This window comes from Lepidochelys kempii, chromosome 10, assembly GCF_965140265.1.
Source record: "Lepidochelys kempii isolate rLepKem1 chromosome 10, rLepKem1.hap2, whole genome shotgun sequence".
Classification (NCBI taxonomy): Eukaryota; Metazoa; Chordata; order Testudines; family Cheloniidae; genus Lepidochelys; species Lepidochelys kempii.
In genome coordinates, this window is record NC_133265.1 from 79,210,942 (window position 1) to 79,238,433 (window position 27,492).

Genomic DNA, 27,492 nt, shown 5'->3' on the forward strand with positions numbered 1-27,492 from the left:
GGTTTTTATCACAATGGGGACACATCAGGAGAAACTAAGTGACTTACCTAGGGTCACAGAGCCAGGCTGTGGTAGACGAAGAAATGAAACCCAGATCTCCCGAGTGCCAATCTAGCCCCCTAACCGCTAGACCATCCTTCTTCTTTAATAGCTGAACTGCTACGATGTAATTTGTTATTTTATTGTAAATCAATGTCTCTACTCAATCTTTTATTTTCAGTGCTATAGAAAGGTGCACACTGGTGTTAATTTAACAGCATAATGTATTTTTAAACAACAAAAATGAATATGTTAAAGGGTTTCTTCTTATCCCAATGAACAGTGCTTGACATTCATAACTCTCCTTAATGCTACTGGGCTACACGGAGTATGAGAATATTCCGCTTAATTATGTGGATGAGTAACGTATCAGTTCCACTGCTGAAAACAATCCTGTGGCAGAAGAAGAAATTTTAAAGTCTCCAGTTCAATTATATGGCCATGAATATCATTTTGACTTCTCACATCTTGATCTCAATCCTGTGCCATGGAAGTCAATGGCAAAGCTCTCATTGACTTCCATTGAAATGAATTCGACCCCTATAAAATACGCATGTCAGGGACTGTACCCAAGCATGATTGCTTTATGTTAGACTGCCTTTAAACAACACTCATTTTCCCAACAATATTTTTTTGCTCACCTGTGTCTTTTCTGATCCCTTGCTAAGAGGGACATTGCGGTACCGGATTTTTATTCTGGGCTTCATGCAGGACAAAGGGATTGCCATGTTTTTCCACGTTCAAGGCTGTTTCTCCTTTGGCCCAAGCTAATGCTTGAATATCTTTCTCTTCTGCTCCCTCCTCCTAAATGAGTCTTTCAAACCCTCCCTGAATTTATTGGGACAGTCTTCCTCTGCCAAGCAGAACTTTATGGCCTACTCCTTCCCCCAATAGTTAATTTCTTCAGGAGAAGGATACCTCCTAAAGATATAAAGATCTTTAAGACTAGAGACAGGATGATCCAAAACCTACCCACTCTTTGAACGGAAGTGATGTGAAGTGGAACACGCTGTTCTTTCATTATGCTCCTGAATAGATCTAGATTTCTCTCTTTCTACAGACGCAGCATGTTTCCAGAGATTTCCCCACCCGAGACTCGGTCCTACCCACTTCCCTCTCCAAGCCCCAGCACCACGAGCACCCTACATACTGGCCTGTTTCAGTCTGAAATGTTAGCTTACCTTCCCTGTCCTTGTTGATGTGACAGTTCTGCCAAGTCACTGACTTCTCACAGGAGACTCCCACATCTGGAGCCCATTTTCTTCAGTTGACTGTTGCACAGAGTGCCATGCTTGGTAATACCTAAAGTACAAAACCCACCATGTAAAACTCCTGTGCTATGTTGTTCACACCTTGTGGGTGATGAGTTACTTGTAGGCAAAGCATCCAGAGGGTGCTTTGGAGTCATAAGACCAAAGAAAGCTATGTGAAGGCTGCACATTGTTAATTCAAGTACTTCCCTGCTAATAGCTGTATTGAAGAGATTCGACTTAGCCGAGGCAAAGGGACTCAAGCCCCAACTCAGCTTTGATTTGCTTGTACCTTGGATGGCTTCAGCCCACATTGTGCTGTTGCTGAGGGGTGTGGGAGCCTGGCTGAGTCTCCCAGCTGAGCTAGCTCTAGGCTGCTCTTTGTAAAGAAACGGCTGCATGGCTTCACACGTTGTCGCCTTCTGAATATTAACCCACCCCTAATGAGACATTAATAATAATTAATAATGGCAATAGAAGAACTATATATCAACTACTGGGATGCAAACAATAACTCCCCCATGCACTTAGGCTGGGTAAGGTTCCAAAGTGATAAACAATTTATTTTTATTGAAAATAATGATTCTGTTACTAGAAACTCACGGGAAAGGCTGTGTGAGATGGAGAGGAAACCTTCCCTCTCTGTGCAGCTCGGGGGGAGGGCGAAAAGGAACAGGTTCCACCGAGATTTGAACTCGGATCGCTGGATTCAGAGTCCAGAGTGCTAACCATTACACCATGGAACCGCCTGGGCACTAAGGCGCCCCCGCGGCCTCTCATCCTTGCGGGCGGGCGGGCGGGCTCCGACCAACCACCAGCGACCCGCGGCTAGGTGCCCCGACCCAGCTCCCCAGCCCGGCCTGCTGAGGCCTGCGGGGTGCTGCCTGTCCGGCGCCGCGGAGCCGAAAGGAGCAGCCCGGTGTGTGCCCCCGGCCCAGGGGCTCAGGGCAGGAGCGAGCGAAAGGGGGCGGAGCGAGCCAGTCCCGGCCCCTCGCTGGTGCGGTCCCAGGGGAGCGGGGGGCAGGCGGGCTCCCTATGGCCAGGGCTACGGGGGGGGGGGGGGGCACGTCTGTGGGGCACGGAGGGGAGTGGCGGGAGCCTCAGGGCCCCAGCCTATTGCAAGGCCCCGGGGCCGGGGTAGCGCTCGGAGAGACGGGCACTGAGGCGCGCAGCGATACGGCGCTGTAGGGGCCGGGTCGAAATCACGGCATGGGCGGGGGCGGGAGCGTCCGCCCGCAAAGCCCCGCCCCAGCGCGGGAGGTGGCGGCGGAGGCGGAGGCGGAGGCGGAGGGAGACCGGCCCCGCCCCGCCCCGCCCCGCCCGTGGGCAGAGTCAGCGTGGTGACCCCGGAAGGGCTGCCCCCCGGCCCTGCTCCCTGGGCGCGGCAGCCGTGCGGGTGACCCCGGAAGTAGTTCTCCGGTGGGGGGCGGGGCGGGGCGCCGGGAGCGGAAGTGCCGCAGCGGCCGTAAGGAGGGGCCCCGGGTTCGGCTGCTGACTCCTGCGGCGGCGGCGGCTCCGGCTCCTCTCTGGCTCCGCGCACCATGGGCACCCGCGACGACGAGTACGACTATCTCTTCAAAGGTAGGCGGGCCGGCCGCCAGCCCCGCCCCGGCCCCGCGGGGGGGGCTCTGCCCTCGGGGAGGGGTCACCTCTCCGGGGGGGAGGGGAGTGGAATCGCCTCCCAGGCCCTGCAACCCTCAGCGCCGTCCGCAGCAGGGACAGCTCGTCCCGGAGCCCCTGCCCCGCGATAGAGGGGCCCCTACGGAGCATCTCTTGGGGCACGTCCCCCATTCTGGGCCAGCCTCTCCTCCCCCAAGTGCGGGGGGGGGAGGGGGGAGAGCAGAGGGAGGAGCAGCCCCCCCTCCCTTTCTGGGCCAGCCCTGTGAACGTGCAAGATGCTCCCTGGGATGCTCCAGTCCCTGGGCCAGGGCCCTGAATTGAAAGGCCCACGGGGAAATCGGACTCCTCTCCAATATCTTCTGACCTAGCCTTACCCGCGTCGTGGACTGGGACAAGGTGTCTCTTGGTGGGACTGGCTGGTGTGCCCCCGCCTCTGACGTTGGCTGAGAGGATGCCCTGAAGTGTATTCCGGAGGTTGCTTCACTATAAAAACTAGTTCGTAAGCCACTTCCGTCATCCTCCCAGGGCAACCTCCTTGTCTTTGATTTCTCTCTGGGGGGTTGAGTAAACCCCAAGATTGGTTTTCTTTTGTGGGACTGAGGAAATGGTTTGCAGAGATGCTTATTCTTGGTTTGATAGGGTAACCAGTAATTTAACATTTATATTTCAGTTTCTAATAATAATCAAACTATAAGATGGAGACCTGCCATTTAAAGCTGTCTGTTTTGGAGGGAGCCTTATTATTGCTCAAAGAAGGCCGAGTGATGATCACCAAAGAGAAAACTCCAGAAACCCTTTCAGATTTTCTGCCCTTGTAGAGTGTTGGTTTAAAATACGGAGGTGTGAGTATTGATATACTAGCCTTGGAGTGGTTGGCTGTAGCTTTCGACAAGCCTACTCTAAAATGACCAACTAAATCTTGGGGCAGTTTTAATGTGAAACAGCCATCGTGGGCTGTGATCTTTGTGCAGTGCTGCTGCTCTGCTCCTGAACTAAGAGAGCAGTCAATAATGTGCTGAATAAAATAACTAGTGGTTATGCAGAGGGAGAGTAGAAGTCACTTCCTATTACAGTTTACAAGTTAAACGCTATTCAGGTAGAACTGTGCTTTTTCAAGGGTTGACATCGGCTCATAAGCACAATTTTATGCAGTAGTAAATATTGCATTACTTGCCTCATACTGTGTTGGAGTTCTGCTCCAGGGATTACTGTAACCATTATCTCACTCCCACTGATCTCACTTCCTGTCTTGTCACTTCATAAAGCTCCCGGAAGATTAAGGCAGAAATTCCTTGTTTTCCAAGGCCTAAGCAGATTTTTCTCATTTTGGTTCAACTGAGTTTTGTTAAAGATGCATCAGAATGTACAAAATGGTCTATTTACCATTTATCTTTCTGCCGAATGAAACAGCAGTTGGAAATCTTCACAAGTAAGACATGCTGCAAAAGCACAGTGAAATGGTGACATTGAGTATTTACTAACTTTAAATCAAACACTTAAATTGCCTATTTTGAAAATATTTCAGATGTAACCACATGCTGTAATGCTATAGTGGAAATCTGCATGTACTGAACACTGGATTGAAAATATTAGTTTGTACCTTGTAATAGCAAAGGAGCTCTGAAATGTTCCTGTCATAGTACTTAAGGATGAACCTCAAAAGAGAGAATGTAAAGGTTTTCTCTCCCTATATTTAATTGTGCAATAACTTAAGTAAACTTTTCTGTATGTTCTTCCATTTGGAAAGCAGCTTTTTACCGTACTTTTCCCTAAATACAACCATATGTCAGGGTAAATGTATATTACAATTAAAACCAAGTCAGGGAATCTGGTTACAACAGCAATTGTTACCTGGCAAGTTACAATCCATTTCCCTTTTTGCACTGTAGAAAAGCCATCCTGGTGGTCATTAATTAAAGTACATCCAATGCTCTTGTCTTGGTTACACTACTGTTTACACTGAATTATTAAACCACCATCTTAAATCACAAACACTCCAAAAATTGTATAAATTGGAGATATTAAAGGATAAGTCTTTTGTATGGAAAAATGCAAAATTAGTTTAAATTTATATAAACTGATTACTTCTCTAATCCAAATGTTACACATTTATCTCCAGAAGAAGGAAATGCAAGAAAAAAAAAGTGAGCATAAGGGAGGTCTTATGGATGAGGAGATTGAACTCAATCTTCAGCCTACCTTAAAGTGGGTGATATCTTCTATTCCTGCTCTCTATCTCCTCCCACCCCCACCCAGTGGATTAAACACTCCTCCTCCCCTGTTTGTATAGGACCTACAATGTTTGTTCTGCAGAATCGGAGGCTGACACCTTATCACCAAATCTGTGTTGATAATGCTGGTGCTTAGGGTATGGGCCAACTTACACTACAGTGACAATTAGTCAGAGGAGCTGTTGCAATTTAGCTGTCTCCTGACTCTGTTGTTCAAGGCTTTAGCATGGTTCAGTGGGACTTACAAAAATTGGGTTGTCATTTCTGGCTGTCCCACTCCAGTGTGTTGCCCTTCAGGTTCCTATCTTTGGACTGCCTGAAAGACACCAATGGCCAGAGTACTCGGAGGCTGCACTGCAGAAAGCAGATTACTTAAGTTTTTTTTACTCTTATTTTGCGGGGGGCAGGGAGGGAATCATTGTAACAACCACTGCCCTCTTATGACCCTATTTAGGATTAGATCTGAATTTATCAATATAAAATGTATACCCATGTTGTAGAACCAGCCTGTTATCTAAGCAGCAGATCACTCCTTAGAGTAGACAGGAAAGGTAGACATAGTGTTGCCCACTGTGAATTTATGTATTGGATATGTTTCAGAGTAACAGCCGTGTTAGTCTGTATTCGCAAAAAGAAAAGGAGTACTTGTGGCACCTTAGAGACTAACCAATTTATTTGAGCATGAGCTTTCGTGAGCTACAGCTCATGCTCAAATAAATTGGTTAGTCTCTAAGGTGCCACAAGTACTCCTTGTATTGGATATGTTATAGGAATCTTAAGATGACTTTGCTGTACATTGTCAGTTACACCTTCTGGGAAACTCTTCCATGCTCATCCTGATCTTTCAGTTCTGTAAAAGAATCTTTTGTAGGTACTATTCCAACCAAAATGATGGTTCTATATTTATGGAAATAAAAGTTGTCCAACTGGCTGGATGTTTCGTTGAGCTATAGCTCAGTGAGCCAGCAAACTCACTTCCCCATTTCTGAATTTGGGCCTGACTGCACTGACAATCAGCTGACTATTAGATATGCTTGACAGGAGGAGTTGTTGCATCTTGCTTATTTTTCTCCAGCTTGATTACTAAATCAAAGAAGCTCTGCTAAAGCTGCACAAACCTGTTGGTCTGGGTTTCAGACCTTGCATTACTGTCTCATACTTGCTCTGTTTATGGAAAAACCGGTCACTTGAAAGCCACTGCTATTTGGAATGGTAGTAAACCCTATTTGGGCCTCTTTCTCCATTACAAGTGAAGGCATTTTCTTGTGATGTAGCAAGTCTCATTGCTGATGAATGTAGAGAACAAGATTTGTATTTATTCATTTGTATTATAGTAGTACCTAGAGGCTCCAGCTGAGTTGTGTATTACAAATACACAGAACAGACTGTCCCTTACCCCAAAATGCTTATGGTGTTAGTATAAGATGAGACAATAGGTGGATAATCTTGTGCCCTCCCCCTTTGTTTAACAGTGAGGGGATAACCATAATGTGTTATCACTGCTTAACAACTGCCTAGCCATTGTAGAGAGTTTTTGATCATCACAGCATAAGTGGGTTTTAAGGAGAGAGATGAAGCAGAGTGTAGTAACTTTGCAGACTCTTGTAGAGTTCCTCACATGTATAAGGGATATAAAGACATAATAAAATATAGGAAAGGTTTGTTATTAGCTACGGCTCTCTGTGGTGGGAACAAAAGCATAAATATTAAATCCAAGTGTTTTCAGAAGTAACCCTTCAATACCTGTAAATGTGTCCTAAACTTTATGATGATGCGCTTAGCTGTTGTATTCCACCCCATAGGTGGCTGTATTTCATTAATGGGTGAAATGACACTTTCAAAGGGCTTTTTGGATCCTTTTAGTAAGGGGCTATACAGAAATGAATCTTTATCAGTGATACATTAGACAATGCAAATTTGTAGTTATGGGTTCATCATTAATGTTTAAACTGGAGTCGGAGAATATAATTTCACTAGCTAGTTGAAACACTCTAGAAAATAGTTGCTTTTAAGCTTTAAGGCAAAGGTTAAACATGGGAACAAAAGCTGTACAGCTTTTGTCATTGGCTTTTCATCTTAATAGTTTGGTTTTCATGCAGCCTACAGTGCTGAATTTATATTCATGTTTTAGACTTGTACAGCACTCAATCTAGAGAATATAATACAAAAAATCAAACTACTAAAGGAATTTCATTTTGTTTACCAAAATTCTGGAAATGCCATGGCAGTAGCAATAGTAAAACTACTAACATTTAGCCAAATTGTTGGTGTTGTAAAGTGTTGTACAAGTGCTTAGTATCATGCTAACACTAATTGCATGAGCTAAACATAAATCGGATAAGGACTCCCTTTTAGGAGGATGGCCAACTATTAGAAATTGGAATCTCTTTGATTTTTTTGATTTTCTAGATCGTGGACATACAACCAAAGCTAGCATCACATGTTTAAAGGACCGTGTCAAGGGTTTTAAGCCTGGTTTGATTTCTTTAATTGCCACTCACAAGAAAGCAGTCTCCTAAACTGTAAATAGATTTAGGCTATCAACAGTTCAGTTGCTATTACAGTTGACTCTAGTATGATTTAACAAAAGTATAATATTTTCACCATTGCACAGTGGTTAACTATAAATATATCCAAAGATCTGTTCGCTTGGATGCTGTTTTCACAGAGATTTGGTCATGCTGAGGATGAAAACAGCCATATTTTTTACCTTCATTCACCAATAACAAGAAAATAACCTGGCAGGGGAGAGTGAACTCACAAATGAGAAATAATGTTTTGCAATCAGATAAGCTGATTAAAAAGGAAGTGTCCCAATTGAAAACTGGGAAAACACTTGCCAAGGCGCCTTTTAAAAATACTGTATTCAGTTTCAGTTTGCTAGCAAAGAGTAATGAGCTGTACTGTTCGGTAAGAAAGTGGCTCTTGGGAAGCTGGGTTATGGAAGCACTCTGGGCCTCATTCTGCTGCTGTGAGGGCTGTGTCTGATACAGATGCCTAGCCTTAATGCTCTATACAAGCCTGAGTCTTTGTCTTGTAGCCTTTTTTTTTTAAACCTTTTCTCCCGTCTGCTCTCTCTACCTTGATACTTCTCAGATCCCTATTGCCATATGCAGATATAGACTGCTCCAAAGTAGGGGACTTACTGTCTTACATCCTAGATCAGTGACTGCTAATGCCTATTGTGTGGCAAATTTAGGCCTTGAAACAAATGCCATAAAACCCATTGGAAACCCCAGAGTTGCATACATAATTACATTCCAGCCCTGATGGTTAGAGACCTTTGAATTACACTTTGGTCATCATAGTTTCTCTCTCTCACTTCAGTTTTAACCAGAATTTTAGTAGCTGTTCTAACTTTTGGAGCTAGAAACACACTGCACAATCTGAAAGCAGGGGATTAAGCTTCTGAATGATTTAAAATCTTAATTTTTAAGAATTCACGAGAATATTGGATGGTATCAAAATGCCAAAATTGAAGTGGGTATGTGGGGAGGGAAGAAGAGGCTAAGTGTTACCAAACTTAGTTTTCAATATCTGTGTGTTAGCTATGAACAGCTTCTTAATAGTTTTTAAAAGAAGAATAATCTTGCCTTGGCTTTGCCTCTGTCAGGCTTAGAGCTGAGTCTTATCTGCTGGTGTTGTGTGAAGTTCCCCTGCCATGTACAAGAGGAGCTACAATGGCCCAATTAAGTGGAGAAAATACAGAGGTGGGGGAAGAGAATCTGAGGGCTGGTCTACGCTGGCAACATTCAAGTGCTGCCGTGGCAGTGCTTTAATGCGGCTTGTATAGTCGTGGCAGAGAGCTCTCCCAGTGCTCTAAAAAACCCACCTCCATGAGGGGCGCAGCTACCCGGGCTGAAATTTGCTGCGCTCAGGGTGGTGTTTTTTCACACCCCTGAGCTTCAAGAAAGTTGCAGCGCTGTAAAGTGCCAGTGTGGACAAGCCCTTGATATTTTCTTCACTTCATTGGATCACTGTAGCTCCTTTTGAAATTGGCATGGTAAATGTTCTCTGTTAGCAACAGCGTGGGACTCAGGCTAGTTGAGAGAGAACCCTGGCAAGTTTTGTGGAATGACTGAAGTTTTTCATGTTTAATACTCAGGAAAAATAGCAAATATTGGTGATGGTGGGAGTAGGGATAGCTAAGCTAGCTGATATCCATGCTACAGAGTCATACTGCACAACCTGCTGGGGATAGGGAACTTGGGGAAAGCAGAAATTTACCTAAACAAGAAAACTCTTCAATCCCTAGCATAACAACTGGATACTAGGTATTGATGATTATACGAGATATAACTTGGTTAAAAGGGGTTTGAAGGGTTCCCCCTCCCAATAACTTCTACAAGTATGCAATTTCTGTGATTGTAAAGCTATTTAAAAATTTGGCCTAACCTTGCCAAAATAGATTAATAAATTCCAAGGCCAGAAGGGACCATTGTGATCATTTAGTCTGACCTCCTGTGTAACAAAGGCCATAGAACGTCCCCAAAATAATTCCTAGAGCAAATCCTCTAGGCAAAAAATAATCTAATCTGGATTTTAGAATGGTCAGTGATGGAAACTCCACCATGACCCTTAGTAAAGTGTTCCACTGGTTCATTACTTTTACCATTAAAAATTTACACCTTATTTCCAATCTGAATTTGTCTAGCTTCAACTTCCAGTCACTGGATCCTGTTATACCTTTCTCTGCTAGATTAAGTATGTGTTACCCATGTTGGTACTTAGACAAATCAAGTCACCTCCTTAACCTTGTTAAGATAAATATATTGAGCTCTGATTCTCAACATGCCTTAGTTTCTAATCTTTTAATCATTCTCATGGCTATTCTCTGACACCTCTCCAGTTTATAACATCCTTCTCAAATTGTGGGGACTGGAACTGGATGCAGTATTCCAGCAGCAGTCGCACCAGTGCCAAATGCAGAGGTGAAGACCTCTCTACAGGTACTTGAGATTCCCATGCTTATGCATCTAAAGATTGCATTAGTCCTGTTGGTTAGTGAGCTTTGCCAACAAAACGAAAACCCTATGGTAAATTGTCAGGTGACACGGATACACTTAATACTCCAGAGGGAATTCTGTGCAGCAAAAAAAAAAAAAATTCTGCACACATTTTAAAATTCTGCAAATTTTATTTGTCAAACAAATGAGGCTTCAGCATGGCAGTGGGGAGCACAGGCCACTGGCTGCACAGGGGTGGGAGATCAACCTGCATTCCCTCTCCCCCAGGGCATGGACTTGGCAGTGAGGTTGCACCTGACCCAGAGACAGCGCAATGACTGGACCTGCCTCAGAAACACCCCGGGGCCCTCCCCCTCCCTGTCAAGCACACTGGGTGTGGGCAGGCAGGCTCAGCCTGGCAGGATCTGGGTGTGGGAGGGCTTAGTGGGGGAAGGGGGAGAATCCAGGTGTGGGGTGAGGAGGTTCTGTGTGGGACAATCTGGGTGTGGGCAGCTCAGTGGGGATCTGGATGCACAGGGGCTTGTTGGGAGGTGCAGGTGGTTAGAGCTCAGCGAGGGTGAGGGGTCTGGGTGTTGGGGGAGTGTGGCTTGGTGGGGGTCTGGGTGCAGCTGGTTGGGGCTCAGTGGGGTGGGACTCTGGGTGCAGGGGGCTCGTTAGGGTGGTCCAGGTGCATAGAAATGGGGCTTGTCAGGGTGGGGGTTTGAGTGTGGGGGGCTCAATGGGGAGTGGTCTGGGTGCAGAGGTGGGGGTCTGAATGCAGTGGGGTGGGGCTTGCTGGAGGATCTGGGTGGACAGACCCCCCATATAGTGACCCCCCCCCTGCAGTTAAGGAGCAATGGGGCAAGAAGTGTGTGTGTGTGTGTGGGGGGGGCTAGCCCTGTGTAGCTCTCGGGAGAGCCAGGTGTGGGTGTATGTGCGGGTGGCTCCATGGGTGCATGGAGTGAGATTCGGCTGGGGGTCTGGATGCATTGGGGGGAGGGGTCTGACCTGGCACCGGTGAGGGCATCTCCAGCTTCCCCATAGTGATTTACCTCTCAGCTGGCTGCTCTGGGAACCTGCAACCACTCGCCCACGCTGCTGTGGAGGGGCATGTGACCACTCTTGTGGCTTCCCTTTGCTTCTTGCTCAGCAAGACATTTTTCTGCAGGGAAGCAAAGAAATCTGCAAATTCTGCACGTGCGCAGTGGAGCAGAAATCCCCCAGGAGTAAATTAAATAGACTTGTCCCTTGCACCTGGGTTGTCACAGTCCTGCATCTCCTATGTTAGCAAAATCAGCTATGGGAGGACAACTGAAATTTGACAATATTGAACTGTCATTCTTGAATAAAAGCCAGATTCTGTCTGTATCAAATGTGGATGTGTCAAGCCTAATAAACTATCAGCTATCTAAACAAATGGTTAACCGAGACTTTGTGCTGTGTACAACTTCTGCAGCATGGCTAGCTTCTTGCAGAGTCAGCTGGCAGAGGAAGCCAGAAAGAGGTTTTAATGAAGTACTCCCTCTAAGGCCATTCTTGATGCTAATGTGTGTGTTGCTTTTTGTGGCAAGGGGGGGGAGTTCAGAAGGTGCGTCACTAATGCAATGGCCTTTATAATAAAGGAAAATTCCTCTTAGTGTTTTTTTTTAATTAATTTTTTTAAATCGGGCACAGAAGACACTGTCCACTGTGTCTGAAACTGGGAAGGCTGCTGCATTAAGCTGCAGCAGTTCTCTGCAGACTTAGAACTCAGTCTGGGCTTGGTTTTTAATACTTGAGCTGTGTTTAATTACACCATTCCACTCTTCTTAGACCTTGGCCGAGTGTGACTATTTCAGAAGGCATCCTCAACATACCTGTGCTGGAATACTAAATGCTAAATCTGAGGTGCTATGAGCAAATATTGCAGACTTTTAAAAACAAATGTTGGCCAGCAAAATCATTTGCCATGCAGTTGTGGGCTCTCCTTTGCTGTTGCTGGTGTTGACTCACTCCCAGGGTATCTGCCTTCCTCTCTAGGCCCGCCCTTGTCCTGTTTATGTTCCCTGTTATCAGTGCAGTGTTTTATCACTGTCAGGGCATAAGATCATCCTACTGGGCCACTGTTGCTGTGAATTGAAGGAGTGGCATGGCTAGGGTTTGAATGTGTCCCCTCCACTCTGTTGTGAGCCCTTAGGTTATACCCAAGCCTACCTATATCCCTGTTATACCCAAGCCTATATCACCGTCTCCAGGAATTGGATTTTGGACCTTCTGTCAGTCTCCTTCTGCAAATGTAACCATAGCTGGTGTGAAGTTGTGCTGTAGCCCTAAGGGGCCGGGTTCCTGTGTCTGGATGAGCTGGATTTAATCAGCAGGCAAAATGGTGGTGGCTCTAATATCTTTCTGCTCTACTCATTCTGGAGCTGGGCAAAGGCCAAAACTACCCTGGTGTGATGGACGGCTCTAAATTACACTGGCTAAAGCAGCACCCTAAAGCAAATGCTGCCAGCAGAGGGTTGCTGAATGTGTTGGGCTGTGGCTTTGCTTGTATCCTACCAGACCCAAGAAGGTGACAAAGGTGACTGTTGGGTTTTTTGCATCCCAGAGATTCCCCTGATGTTAGGAGTCCCTGACTTTCCCCTTGGGGAAGCTTGTGGTCCCCTGCCAAAAGACACAAAGGAGATCTAGTTGAGGGCCAGGCTCTGACCCACAGGACTCTTGTTACAGAAACACAACTGATAAACTCCAGCTGACCTTACTCCAAGGATCACCTTGATGTGAAATTCAAGTTGTTGGCCCTTGTGAGGTGCTCAGATATGGCTCATTACCATAATAAGTAGCTAGGTAACTATGGAGTATTTTACTACTCTGGGAGATTAAGATTTGAATTAAATAATGGTAAAAAGAGCCTCTTCAAATGGTGGTGGTTTTGATATCTCCACTTGCTTGGAAGTGTGGAGGATATTTGAGCAGTTAAATTAAGACAGCTGGCTTGGCTTTGCTGCCTTCTTTTTCCCACATCTCACCATGAAAAGTAAATGTTTCTGTGAATAAAGCTAATTATAAAAATTGCTCAGTATACGTGCAGGTGGTGTGCAGTTCTGACGACTCTTGTCTTGTCTTCAGTTGTACTTATCGGAGACTCCGGTGTGGGCAAGAGTAACCTCCTTTCTCGCTTCACGCGCAATGAGTTTAACTTGGAAAGCAAAAGCACGATTGGAGTGGAATTCGCAACCAGGAGCATTCAAGTCGATGGCAAGACAATAAAGGCTCAGATATGGGACACAGCAGGACAGGAACGGTACCGAGCTATAACCTCAGCGTAAGTGATAAGCAGAGTGTGTATTTTTACGAGAACTAGTGTTTGGTTCCACTTTTCTCCTGAATCGGAGAGAACTCTGAATCCTTTGTGCCATAATGAATGCTGGAAAACATCTCCCTGTAAAGTGGTGAAGCCTGAGAATGGTAAAGGCATGGTATTGTGTGTGTGCAAACTCACTGAACTCTAATGTCCTTGACATCTGTGTGGTATGATTGGTTTCAGCAGATCGAGGGACGTGATCGTTCCCCTCTATTCGACATTGGTGAGGCCTCATCTGGAGTACTGTGTCCAGTTTTGGGCCCCACACTACAAGAAGGATGTGGATAAATTGGAGAGAGTCCAGCAAAGGGCAACAAAAATGATTAGGGGACTGGAACACATGAGTTATGAGGAGAGGCTGAGGGAGCTGGGATTGTTTAGCCTGCAGAAGAGAAGAATGAGGGGGGATTTGATAGCTGCTTTCAACTACCTGAAAGGGGGTTCCAAAGAGGATGGCTCTAGACTGTTCTCAATGGTAGCAGATGACAGAACGAGGAGTAATGGTCTCAAGTTGCAGTGGGGGAGGTTTAGATTGGATATTAGGAAAAACTTTTTCACTAAGAGGGTGGTGAAACACTGGAATGCGTTACCTCGGGAGGTGGTAGAATCTCCTTCCTTAGAGGTTTTTAAGGTCAGGCTTGACAAAGCCCTGGCTGGGATGATTTAACTGGGAATTGGTCCTGCTTTGAGTAGGGGGTTAGACTAGATGACCTTCTGGGGTCCCTTCCAACCCTGATATTCTATGATTCTATGATTAAAAATGGTCTTCAGTGTTTTATATTTGATTAATTTGGCCCCCTTCAGAAGCACAGTGTATGGGACTGTTTAGGGCCTGTTAGACCTCAAACAATTTTAATATTGGTGGGAGGAAATGGGACATTTGGGATCTTATAAAGTACATCAGATGTCCCTAATATATGGATGGAATTCTGGAGTAACAGTCTTAAACCAAACCAAACCCCAGGTTCTTTAGTCAGTTCCTGACCAAGTCATCATACTTGTCTGCTTCTCTGTCCAGCTGCAAGTGGCAATATTACTTGCCCACTGTGTAGGGCTGGATTAACTCTCCTGTGGTGCCGGGGCTACTAGATTTTTGTGGGGCACCTGGGGCTTTGGAGTAGGGGAGTGGGCTCAGGCAGGGGATTAGGGCGTGGGGTGCAGGCTCTGGTCAGGTGGCGCTTACCTTGGGTGGCTCCTGGTTGGTGGTGCAGCAGGGCTAAGGCAGAATCTCTGCCTCCCCTGGCTCAGTGCTCTTCTGCTCCCTGAGGTGGCTGGCGTGTCCAGCCCCTAGGCAGAGGGGCCAGGCTGCTCTGCAAGGTGCATGCTGCCTGTGCCTGCAGGCCGCCCCTGCAGCTCCCCTTGGCTGGGGTACCCAGCCAAGGGGAGCTGCAGAGCCAGTGCTGGGAGCAGGGGCAGTGTGCAGATTCCCTGAACGCCCCTCGCCTAGGGGCTGCAAGGGCACATCCATGAGCTGGCGCTTGCAACTCCAGGCCCAGGGGGCGCTGAGGCTCAGGGGACAGATTAAAAGAAGCAGTGGGCTGCATAGGGCCTGCGGGGCTCCCCCCCTCAGCTGCAGCCCCTAAAGCCCCTGCATTAATCCAGCCCTGCCACTGTGTAAAGAGCTTGGAGATGCAGCTAACTACAAACTATTTATAACCCCTTTTAAATTTTTTGCTCTGAGGTTTTATCATAAAAGCAGAAACCCTTATGCTTTAGTGGACACTACTAGTCCCCATGCAGCGGCCTTAGCTAATTGGAATAACTGTCTGGCTTAAAGCACAAGGTAAATGAGAACAAAATGAAACTGTCTGCTTATTTTAAGAATGGATTGTCAGACAGCACAGCAAGTCGGATTTGATTCACCTTCTGTTACGACACAGAGGAACACTTTGTTTGAATCATGTTGTTCGTTGCTGATTCAAGAATACATGTCTGCTCCCAGGTACTACCGTGGGGCTGTTGGGGCTTTGTTGGTTTATGACATTGCCAAGCACCTTACCTATGAAAACGTGGAGCGATGGTTGAAAGAATTGAGAGACCACGCTGACAGTAACATCGTCATTATGTTGGTGGGTAATAAGAGTGATTTGCGTCACCTTCGCGCAGTCCCTACAGATGAGGCCAGAGCTTTTGCAGGTTAGTGGATTAAATATAGTTTGTTGATGGTAAACCCTCTCTGGGGATTTGAGTTCTTTGCAGCCAAATACAGACAGGCTTTTAAAGAACAAAGGATTGAGTTGTTACTTGCCCTCTCAGCCCACTGTTAACACACCTCCCCGTAGACATCAGTGCTTTTCTTTCAGCAAGCGGCCTAATGGCACTAATATCGATGCTATTCCTTGGATCAGCCGGAGGCATTTGTGCAGTGACAATATCCATTTAAACCCAGATGCAGCATCTTATGTGTTCCTGAGTTCCAACACTCAGGGATGCTAAGACCCTAAGTCTCTTGTGTAGTAGCACTGCTGATCCCTCCAACCAGCCTTTATTTTGGCAGCAGCACGTGACCAGCTGGGGGAGGCTAGCCCCCAGCCCCACCCCTTCTGCCCAAGGCCCTGCCCCTTCCGCACCTTCCCCCTCGGAGTCTGGGGGGGGGGGGGCGGCCCACTGTGGCTGCTGGCCCCACCCCAGGCTAGCATCCCTAGCCCTGAAGCACCAGGAGGGCAGGTGGTCCTGCCCCAGCACCAGAAGGGTAGGTGCTGCTGAGCAGGAAGCAGGATGGGGGAGGGGCCGCACCTGGCTGTTTGGGGGACGCACAGCCTCCCCCAGCCTGATACCCAGTGCCCATGTTTCATTTGATTTACAACTGTAGACAGCAGTGAAGAAGGCAAATATAAAGACATGGACTGTTCAACTTGTTTTTGAACACACCCAGCAGGTACCAAACTCAACTGGTAAGGCCTTTTTAATCAAATGAGAGCTTTGTCTCTCAGACTCGTTGACTTTAAGGCCAGAAGGGACCATTGTAATCAGCTCAGTCCTGTGCAATTAAATTCTGGGGTCACCTGCCTGGGTCAGTCATTGCCATCTTCATAAACAACAAGTTTCAGGCCAAGTTTCTTTTGTAGTGGAACATGGCTTTGGGTTCCCTGCATTAATAATTTATGCAGGTGCTTGCACACAGCTGGTGGCCAAGTGAGGATGTTTGCCTGGAAGTAGAGGACACTCAAACTGCATTTTGGACTCAAAATCCCTGAGGATCATTCCCCTCTGACATAGTCTTATTCCATTAAGTCAGTTTCAAAGGGGCAGCTTTGAGATGCTTCCAGGCGGGTTTCCCCCTTTCATGTAACACTTAACATCCAAACATGAGGTTGAGAGAATGGAAGAAGCAACATGGAAGTCAATCTTAAAACAACTAAAACCGACTCCTTGTCCCTCCCCTCGCTCTGAGTGATCACTCATTGCCTGAGGAGACTCGCATCTTAGTGCTCTGGTGATGTTGAAGTGAGGTGCCATAATGTCTGGCGGGGGGGGGGGGAAGGGGTTGTTAAAGTTTGGGTACCAAGCTCTCCTTTACATGACACTGGAACAACACCCTAATCTTACCCCTTCAGAAGCAGCACTGCCTTGTTCAAGAAGTCACCTCATAGTGTTGCTGTGGCGGGGCAGAGAAATGGGACTAGATGAGGAGTAATCCTGGAAGCTCCCTCACTGTGTGGACGTGCTATAAAGCAGTGTGTGTCAACCTTTCCAGACTACTCTACCCCTTTCAAGAGTCTGATTTGTCATATACCCCCAACTTTCACCTCACTTCAACTTACAAAAATCAGACATAAAAAGACAAAAGTGTCATAATTCACAGTTACTGAAAAGTGCTGACTTTATTTTTTACCATATAATTATAATAGTCAATTGGAATATAAATATTGTACTTACATTTCAGTGTGTAGTATAGAGCAATAGGAACAAATCATTGTCTCTGAAATGTTAGTTTGTACTGACTTCGCTAGTGCTTTTTATGTAGCGTGTTGTAAAGCTAGGCAAATACCTCCATGAGTTGATGTGCCCCTTGGAAGACCTCTGAGTACCCTTAGCGGTGCACACACCCCTGCTTGAGAGCCACTGCTATAAAGTCTCACTAGCACATATTGCGGTGATAAGCCTCTGGGGTAGACTGGTGCCTAAAACATGCAGCATGTGAGTGTGTTGTTACTGGCACTGGGCATTTATGGCAGGTGGCCATCCTAGCCTCCCCTCATGGTATGGGGAGGCCTTGCAGGCATGGTTCCCTCAACTAACTCTCTTCTGGAGTTCAGAAATAAACCACCCTCATCCAGAGTCTTTAAACAATAATCCCCCTACTTTTAGGGTCTAATTTATTTAGTTTAATTGGCCTACCCCTAAAGAGAGCTTCCCTTTAGGTGCAGGGATCCCCCAGCCTCCTCCTTGGCACAGGAGCCCAAAGCCCAACAAGGAGGGCTGTGCTTATTAATTCAGGACAGCTGTGGCCTCTAACCAGCTCCTCCCCAGCTGGCCCTTCTTACCTGAGTGCTTTTCTCCCTGGGTTTGGAGAGCTTCCTGGGCAGTAACCTTCTTCTGGTGGTGTCTCCCTGCTTTCAGAGAAGAGGCAGAATATATACAGCCCTCTTTCCCAGAGCTGGTCCTGGTTGGTTGGAAGAGCAGAGCCTTGCCCCTCCCTCTTTACAAGGCTCCGGGCCCTGGACCCTTAAAGGAACAGTAGCACACATTTCCCCAAACACAAAGTATTCTCCCTGTGACCACTTCCTCTCTCCCCATAGCTGCCTCTGCCCTTTTCTTAATCCCTTGAGTACCTCAGAACCCCCCAAACCTCTCAGCAGGGTCATGCTACAGAACAAGGCTTGACTGACCCCCTAGACGCTATTGCCCTTAAGGGGACAGACTACCCCTGTTACAGCACTGTTCTCCTTACACCCTTTAGAAGAGAGAACATTTGTTTTCATAACTACACTTATATTGATACACAAGGTTTTCAACACGAACGCCAATAAATCTGGTCTTTGGCACAGGAGGGCTGCTTGATGGGAATCACTTGTGCGATGCCTGCACTGTAATTTACGATCTCTCTCTCTGCCCACACAGAAAAGAACGGCTTATCATTTATTGAGACATCTGCTTTAGACTCTACGAATGTGGAAGCTGCTTTCCAGACTATTCTGACAGGTGAGCCTCATAGTGCTTTGTGCGGTCTGTGTGTGCTGTTCAGGGGAGGAACTGCAGATTGCGTGCATCTTTGCCATTTGAACATGCAATTTTTCCTAGATTTAGAGACCGCAGGCCAGATTCTTTAGCCTGCTGATTACAGCACTAGCCTAGGACTTGGGAGACCCAGGTTTAATTTGCTGCTCTGTCACAGACATCCTGTGTGATCTTAGGCAAGTCACTTAACCCCTCTATGCCACAGCTCCCCATCTGTAAAAATTGGAGAGAGCAGCACTACCCTACCTCACCTGAGGGTTGTGAGGATAAAGATTGTGAGGCACTCGGATGTTATGGTGCTGGGGCCATGCAGGTACATTAGATGTTCTCCACTCTGCACAAGCAGTACATAGTGGCTGGAAACTGGCCACATCCATGTGAGGGTAATTCCCAGCAGGCATGGCACAGCACCAGCATGGCCAGCTTGACTCCCACTTCCTGCAGCATGCTGAGTTCTGACAGCTCTCCCTAGTTGATTGCCCCTTGCGGGCTATAGTCAGCCAGTGCAGATTAGAACAGCCCAGAGGGCCTCTAAACTGCTATAACCGACACAAGACCAGGTCTGGAGTAGAACCAACCACAGCATCAGGGAGCTGCAACCAGCCCCTCTGTGGTGCCCCTGTAACTATACTCAGCAATGAGTCTAGCCCATACACCTTTGCATCTGTCCTGTGCCTGCCCGGCTGACCTGTCCTGGTAGGAGTGCTGTCCTGCTTCTAAAATATACCTGTCTCTCTCTTGTTCAGCATCCACCCACCCTCCATCCTTGTGGTAGGAGGCACTAGGCTATGTTCAAATGTGGCGTTATCTGGAAAATGCCCATGTATAGGCCAGAGAATTTAATACTTTGTGTCTTTAAAATGCGCTGAAGAGGACCATACTGCCAGCAGCTATATTAGAATGTGAAAATATTAGAGGAGAGAATTTGCACACAATCATTCAATATTCATGAATTACCTTGGAGATCACTTTGAGGCAGGACAATTACTTATTGCAATTGATCTTGTCTGAGCTTACATCTGTTGTACATACAATGAAGCAGTCCTTGCTGATTACTAGGTAGTTTGCATGTTTTTTCAAGAACAGACAGGTATTGGTTAACAAACAAGGGAAGTACCCAAAGTGTCAGGATTTTTTAAAGAATGCTACACATTTGAGACAGATTCTCTTCTTCATGAATTTCCTGTTTAATAGAACTTAATTATTACTGCAATTGAAATTACATTTTTAATGTTTCTTGGAGGCTCTTGAAATGCTTTTTTAAACCCCAGATCCCTCAGCATCCCTGTACATAAGTGTACCCATTTTACAGACAGGTGAACAGAGGCCCAAGGAGGTTAATTGACTTGCCCAGGTCCATGTAGAGCTGGGGGCAGAGCTGGGAGTAGCATGCAGTCCTGATTCCCAGTTTCTCCTCTAACCACCATTTGTGGCTCTTTTTTTAAAAAAACAAAACAAAACAAAAAAAACTTCCAATCAGTCATTGGTGGTTGCTAAGAATACTAAAATTAAGGCTGAAAGAATAAATTCCATAAAACTGGAAAACACAAGGAACATTATCAGCCTGTATATCTATTGATGCTATCTCTGGATGTGGGGCAGGGGAGTGGTTGACATGTAATAGGTAGACAGCATTAGACAGGTGCTAGCAAGCTTGTTGTATTCCTGTCTTCTCCATCCACTTCCATTTCAGGCAGTCCGCAAGGTTCAGTCTGAGACATACCCATTTTGCACAAGTGTCTTGGTGGAGGGCAGTTAGAAAGACTGCTTCTCTCGAGTCCCAGCAACCAAATACCCTCACCATCTCCCAGAGTCATGTACGTTGATCACATGGTGAAATGTACATGAATGTCAGAATGTGCACAGTGTGTGTTTATGGATGTGTTCTACACTTCAAACTGAATAGCTTCTCTTCAGCTACACTGCCCGCCCCATCTTGACTGTTGGGAGAGGTAAGGACCCTTGGCACAGGTGTTAGTATTTAGCTTTAGTTCAGCTCTGGCAGTGTAAAGGAAACGGAAATCTGGAAATCCAGCAGATAGAATGTGCTGTATAGGTTGGTTTCTTCCAAAGCTGTCAAATTATGTATAACTCATCAGCAAATTGCCCCTAGTTTATTGCTGCACCATACTGTTCCATAATGGCATTTGCTGAGGCTGAAAGTTTGTTTGCACCAGGCTGCAGTCTGATCTACATACAGCTGGGCGACAGTCAGACTAATGCCATAGGGAAGCAATTTACCTCTTGGGGAATAGCTAGATGAATGAAGGCTGTTTTCAAAGCAGCCTGTACTACCTTGTCTTACATGCCCTTATCAGCATCTTTTATTCCAGAAGTTGTTTTTGATTATAATTAGTGGAAGTTCTATTTCCGTGCTTAATTTTCCTTTATGAGGTGCATTTTGTAATTGGAGAATAAGTGAATCAAATCCGGCCCTCACTGGCTTCGGGAAGGTTTGGTTGCTGCTCAACAAATGTAGATGTTCCCTGCGTGTTGGTGACAGTGTATTAGATAAAAAATTGTTGGGCATGCAGATGGTGTTCATGTTCGGGGGAGTTGGATCATGTTTAAGGAAACGCTTCTCCTGATTAGAGAGCATGTGGCTTGTTCTAGTTGAGCTCCTGGGTCAGGGAGATAAAATGAAGTAAATATATTAGCAGCAGGTTGCCTCCAGCCACACTTCAACTGGCATGTGAAGGATGAATGTTCTCCCAGTAAACTTCTTGAAAACACTTGTCATAGCTGGCTCTTTCTACCCAAAACCTACTAATGATTATGGGGGGTTACTTCAAGTGTGTGCAATTCAAATTGGTTGGTGCTACCCAACCCCTGCTTGTTCTGCACAGTTTACTCTTGGTAAAGGGTTATGGCCCTGACACCTGTACGAATAGGGTCGTCTGAGGGTGAAGCACTTCTTATTCTTCTACAAAGCAAATCCGATCAGAGCCATAATAAACTGAAAACCTGACAGGCTAATAACCGATGTGACACACAGAAGGAGAGACTCTGAATGCTCCGTCACGTCCCCCAGTGTTAGCAGTGTTGGAACTGCGCTGCAAACTGGCTGCGACTGCTGTTTCCACATCTAGTCGCTTATGCAACCTTGCACAGAGCCGGTCTGACATGGTGTTTGAAAGCACTGGCAGCTAGCCTGCAGTAGGGCTCCCAACAGTGCTAACTGCACTCCAGCTGAGCTGGTGTGTGTTCTAGCTAGAGCCATTTCTCTGGAATGCGTAAGACCAGCGAGGCCAACTTCAGGGTTCTCCAGCACCCGATAAGAACAGTGCAATTCACTACACTTTTTTTATTAAAAGCAGCTTTAAATGTTCGTGGGTATGGGAAGGATGATTCCCCTGCTGTTATGGCAGCTTACACGTGCCCGTACTCCACCCCGATTGTAGGTGGAGGGGGGCAGAATGCCCTTCCTCAGTCTTGTTGCTCATGATGGGGTGTAGATGGAGTAGCAGCTCATACCTAGTGAGCGCCCAGCTTGGTGCAGGGTTCAGCTGCTCAGGAGGACAGGTTTTGGACTGTTACCAAATCAGGCAGTGTCTGTCCTTCTGCAGCCAAAGCAGATGATCCAAATGGCATTGTAAACAAGGCAACATTTAGACCTCGAGGGCCTGATTCCCATGGGCACTGCTGCACACTGCTCTGGCAATGCACGGGGGCCTTACAGTGAGTATTTGTTGTAACTACAGCCACTGTAAAATCTTCTGCATGGCCAGAGCAGTGTACAGGGGCCTGAGTGTAAGTGGGAATCTGGTCTCAAGTGTGTGCCATGCTGTCTCCTCCTTCCCCCTCACCAGCCTCTGTCTTGCTACTCTGCCCTTCCTTCTCACCTAGTGATTTGTAATGCTACTTCTGTGGGGGGGTTCCTGCCAATGACAAACAATCTGGGGATTTTCCTGTTAAAGAGCTTGGTGCTTCTAAGAATGAGGGCAACACAGCCGTGGCCTAAGCAGGCCCTGTGCAAGGTTCCTCCTAGAGCAATGTCACTTGCCCAGCCCTGTTGTGGTAAAAGGCCTCTTCTGAGCAGAGATTGCTGATTACAATGAGCACTTCATAGGGACTGGGATTTTGTTGCTGAATGGATTGTAAAGTATTAATCTCTCTACATATCTTCACTAGCGTGCAATCCTTAGGGACTTGCCAGTTGTATAGCATAGGCCTTCATATGGTGATGATCTTCGTGCAGTCCTCAGAGCCTCTGCTGCTGATGCCACAAGATAATACCGTGCGGAGGGCAGGCTGTAGCTATCACATGTCGGACCAGGGTAAATTTGAGCACCCAAAGGAGGAATCAACAGTGCATCAGTCTGTGAACTGCCATCCAATTCTTGGGTAGTGGTGGTGAGAGAGCTTGAAGCCTATAGGATACGGGGACATGAAAACAGAAGGCTCTCTTTTGTAAACTGCAAATCTTTGCTCGCAGCTGTGGAACAGGATGGGTGTGATGTCTAATGTTTCAGGGCTGTTGGTACTAATGCACTGGAGTGTGCGCTCAGGAATGCTTCTTCATGAAAGTACTGTTTTCAAGATTGGTGGCTGCAGAGGTTATCCACTGCTGAAGTGCTGCTGGTGAGTTATAACTATAAAGGCAACAGCATTCACTTGTTTTTAAATAGTAATAGGCCAGATTCTGCCCTTAGACATGCACAGGAAACTCTGACATCAGTAGGAGCAGTGCAATGGTAAAAGTTGGCCGGAAGATCTTGGTGCCTGAGGAGCTCTGATTCCACCCCACCCCACTCAGCAGTACTTCAGGGTGAAATGCCCTGTTGCATGATGAGCTGCATGTGCTATCTAAAGAAGAATTTGTGTTCCATGGGCAGTGATATGGTGTGTGTGGGTTTTTGGCTTGTAGAGCAGACTTTGTACAATGCATAAACTCAGTGTGGGCCTTTAGAATTGCTATCTCCGCAATCCTGGGGACTTAAGTGCTGGAGACCCGTTGGAGAAACGTGTATTTCATTGAAGTTCACCCCATCTCCAACCTGAATTTGCTCCTATGCACAAGAGACCATTAATGCTATTTCAGGCTGCTTTGGAAAGACATGACTGAAAACTTTAGTAATTCTGAAACCAGAAACCCTCTTCCTTTCGGTGTGGCAACTGTTGGGTTTGCTTATATCAGCAATTCACTTGTGTAGCCAACTGTGTCAAACTGAGATGATCCTAACAGGTTCTTCCTCTTGTATTTAATGAGATGTGGGATGTCAGTTCTGAATACCTAACTTGCTGCTCTTCTCTGAACGAATGTGCCACTGGCAGATATTGGTATTTTCTTTGTATTATCAACAAGCCGTGTGCACTGGGCACGTGTGATTTTGTCCGTTTGCCCTGCTAGTCAGCATTCAGATGGCTGTATGCACTTGTGCTGTCTGTCCTGCAGGAGAACTTCAGGTCTGACTTGCCTCTTCGGTCCTTTGGTGACTGCATTTGCTGGGGTTTAACTTTGTTCACAACTTGTTCAAAAAAGCCCTTTCCTTGCACCTTTATCCCAGCCCCACTTTCTGGAAGCTCTTTTTCCAGCACACTTCCTATTAGCTACAGAAGCGGACACAGAGCTCTGTGTATTCAGCCCTTAGCAGCAAATGTTAGACTTATCTGTGCACGTTTGCTCAATTTGCTTGTGTTGAAATGTCCGGCTGTTCACTTTTAAGTAGTTTGTTGCTCACATTCTTAACAAATGCTACTCTCTAGTGGAAGAAATATTTCTTGGTTTGGGGGTTAAATAAGGTGCCAGTCAGGCAATTGTTATCGTACCAATAACTAACTGAGACCCTCCAAAAGAACTCGGATCACAGCTTTCTGTGCAGCGAGGGATATTTGCTGAGCTATGCTTTTTCCTCATTCTGCCCCAGAAGAAAGAGTAAAGTGCAAATGTCTCATACTCCAGCTGTCTGAACTCATATGGAACTCTTACAGCAGCATGGAGTACTGTGTAGTGTGGGGCAGCAAATGGCTAAGTGGAGAAGTTCAATTATTCCCCCTCCTCACCCCCCACCAGAACAGTTCCCCTAGCTGTAGCAGAGTGTGAGACAGTACCAACTGGCATACTTCACTCTAGGGTAGCTTTGGACTAAGCTCAAAAAACTTTTCCGCTTACCTAAGAAAAGCTTGAAAGAGGTCTGTAGTTTTGAATGAGAATTTGCATGAGATTCTCTCATTTACTCCTCCATTTTGAGGCAAGTTTCCTTGCTAAAGCCAGCTGTCTGCCCATGGTTACACTCTACTTTCTTTCTTTCTCTTTGAGCATTTGAGATGCACTCATGATAGCTGCAAAAATGCTTAATGCCCATGGTCTGCTTTGCACTCATTACAGGCCATATTGAGGTGAGGTGAGGCGTCAAATCCAAGTGTGTGCTGCACCTTCGAGGCACTAGGAGTGGCACAAGAAGTTGAGCCGAGCTTTCCATTTCAAGCTTTATTTTTTCAGTCTGGAGTCCAAATTTTGCCATAGATTTAAAGTCAGATCTTTGCTGTTCAGACATGGAGTACTTTCTGTAACTCTCCCCAGGTTGAGTGTCATGGATCTAAACAGAAACAAGGCCTGTCCCATAGTCTAGACACCTCTACAGAATTTTTTTAAAATCTAAGAATGCGTCTCCACCAGCAAATACATCAGACATAAGATAGGCCTGAGGGTCTTTTGGAGCAGAGGAGCAACTGCCCCTCTGAGCCCTCTCCAAAAGGTGGGAACATAGCTGCCAACCAGCTCCATTCATCCATGTTAGCATCTACAGATGTATTCACAGCCTTACGCTCATCAGGAGCAAAAGCTGTCTACAGCTCTTAAAAACTAGCATGGGCGTTTTAGTCTCCCATACCCTAAATCTCTTGCTAGCAAGTTCTGGCTACAGAATAGCTCTCTTCAAGGGAAGGAACAATAAAAGCAAAGGTGTAGAGAACTAGAAATAGTCTTGTAAAAAGCAAATGATCTGCCTTGGTCACAAGATACTGGAAATGTGATGGTACAGATTAACTGATCGTGAAAATATCTGTATGATGTTACCCACACAGCTGTACTTCTCATTTTGTTATGAGGTATTGGCAAACTTTGCTGGTTTATATATAAAGTCCAGAAGATGCTAAACTTGAGTAACTTATTGGTGTTGCTGTGATTGAAAATATGTATATAGTAACTGGTTTCTGTTCTTGTTTTCCAGAGATCTATCGTATTGTTTCTCAAAAGCAAATGTCAGACAGACGTGAAAATGATATGTCTCCAAGCAACAATGTGGTTCCCATCCATGTCCCACCAACCACTGAAAACAAACCAAAGATGCAGTGCTGTCAGAATATATAATTGTTTCTTCTTTCCTAAAAGGCTGTGTATATTCCCCAGGTCCAAGATTTAAATATATTTGTAATTCTTGTGGTTAAGTCTTTGTGTTCAATTACTTCCTCTTATTATTCCTTCTGATCTTTTTCATGTCTTAACACTTTGATTTTAGTGTTAAAATCATTATTGCTTCCATATGGCTGCAGCATTTTCATAACTCTGACTCACCAGTCTTGGTTTAATAAATTGTTTGAAATTCTAATAGATTACTTTCCAACTTGATGACCACTAGTTGGGTTACTAGAATGTCATTTTGTAATCAAGCTCAGAAATGTTAATTCTAACCTTCCCAAAACATTACTGTCAATGTTAATGAACATCTCTGGGCTATTTAAACTAGATCATCTTTCCTAACTCCAGCTGTTATATCTAGCATCCAAAAATTGCTTATGAATCACCCATTGCTCTTAAATGCAATTTTACAGTAAAGCTAAATGTTTTGGTTACATCTTGAGGTGGTCAAGGTATGTGGATTTTTATTACTAAATATTAGGGCAAAAACGATTCTTGTTTTGCATCTAAGCTGGAGACTTCACTATGTGCAATGGTGCTCTTGAGTTCTAATTGTGCAAATGAGGTCATCATGGTAGGAGGCTGAAATGGGAGATACTAGTGGGAGCTCATTCAAGGTGCCTCTTGTGAAATAAGACAAAGCAACATGAGCTAAGTAACGGATTCACTTTTCTCTCTTAATATTGGGACTTGCATCACTTTGTGTTGCCCAGGAACTGGACTCCATGGTGCTGGCAGTATCAGAGGATGAGAAAGTTCTTCCTTTCCACAATGAGTAGAAACTTGAGGGATATTGTATCATGTATCCATAGTTTATTTATATTTGCAAATGCTTAATGCTGGGGTCACCAACTTCCATGATGTCTAAAGAATTTATAAAGGACCCCTGCAACAGTGGCTCCACTCCATTGGAAGCATTGGTTAGTATAATCTGGAATAGTTTCCTTATTGAAAGTGTGTGTGGCTAATAGACTGATTTCAGTACAAGTCAGTCAGCAGTTGACATAAACTGTTGAGGGATGATAAGGTTGTGAATTGTGCCTTCTGTCACTACACTTTCGAAAGTACTGCAGAATACTCTCTCATCTCCAAACTGTCCACTAAATGGCTTGAGTGATTGGCACTTAAACTCCTACAGTATTTAAAAAGCTATGAAAAACTGTTGGAGCAGGGTGGGTGGGAGGAGAGACATTCCTCAGACACTGATACAATCAACCTAGAACATCGGTGTGTGGGCATGCACAAATTGCTGCATTGATTAGCCAACCTTTCGGTCTTGCGGTGCTCATGATGTGTAAGGCACACGGAAGGCATTGCTGTAGTCAGTCTTTTTTTAATCCATTTCTCCTATTTGTGTATCTGTTCTGAAGATGCTATTGGATCTGTTTGTAAATTACTTTGTATTTTATGCACGTTCTGTAACTTTTTTTTTTAAAGATTGATTTAAAATAGTCATTCATGATAATAAAGAATTACAGGGGACAATTCCATATAGCGTCATGGGCACTTTTTTGGGAACTGG

The 27,492-nt window shown here is 45.6% G+C and overlaps 1 protein-coding gene and 1 non-coding gene across 2 annotated transcripts; one reads left to right on the plus strand and one right to left on the minus strand.

The window, feature by feature from the left end:
• Positions 1-1,963: 1,963 nt before the first annotated feature.
• TRNAQ-CUG (transfer RNA glutamine (anticodon CUG)) lies at positions 1,964-2,035 on the minus strand. The gene has a single exon. It is a non-coding gene; the product is annotated as a tRNA-Gln (tRNA).
• Positions 2,036-2,692: 657 nt separating this feature from the next.
• On the plus strand, positions 2,693-27,460 carry RAB11A (RAB11A, member RAS oncogene family). Its single transcript, XM_073304373.1, has 5 exons — positions 2,693-2,870; positions 13,195-13,390; positions 15,372-15,565; positions 18,494-18,574; positions 25,783-27,460. Exons 1-5 carry the CDS (start codon positions 2,831-2,833, stop codon positions 25,920-25,922), a joined length of 651 nt encoding a protein of 216 aa, XP_073160474.1. The 5' UTR covers positions 2,693-2,830; the 3' UTR covers positions 25,923-27,460.
• Positions 27,461-27,492: the final 32 nt, after the last annotated feature.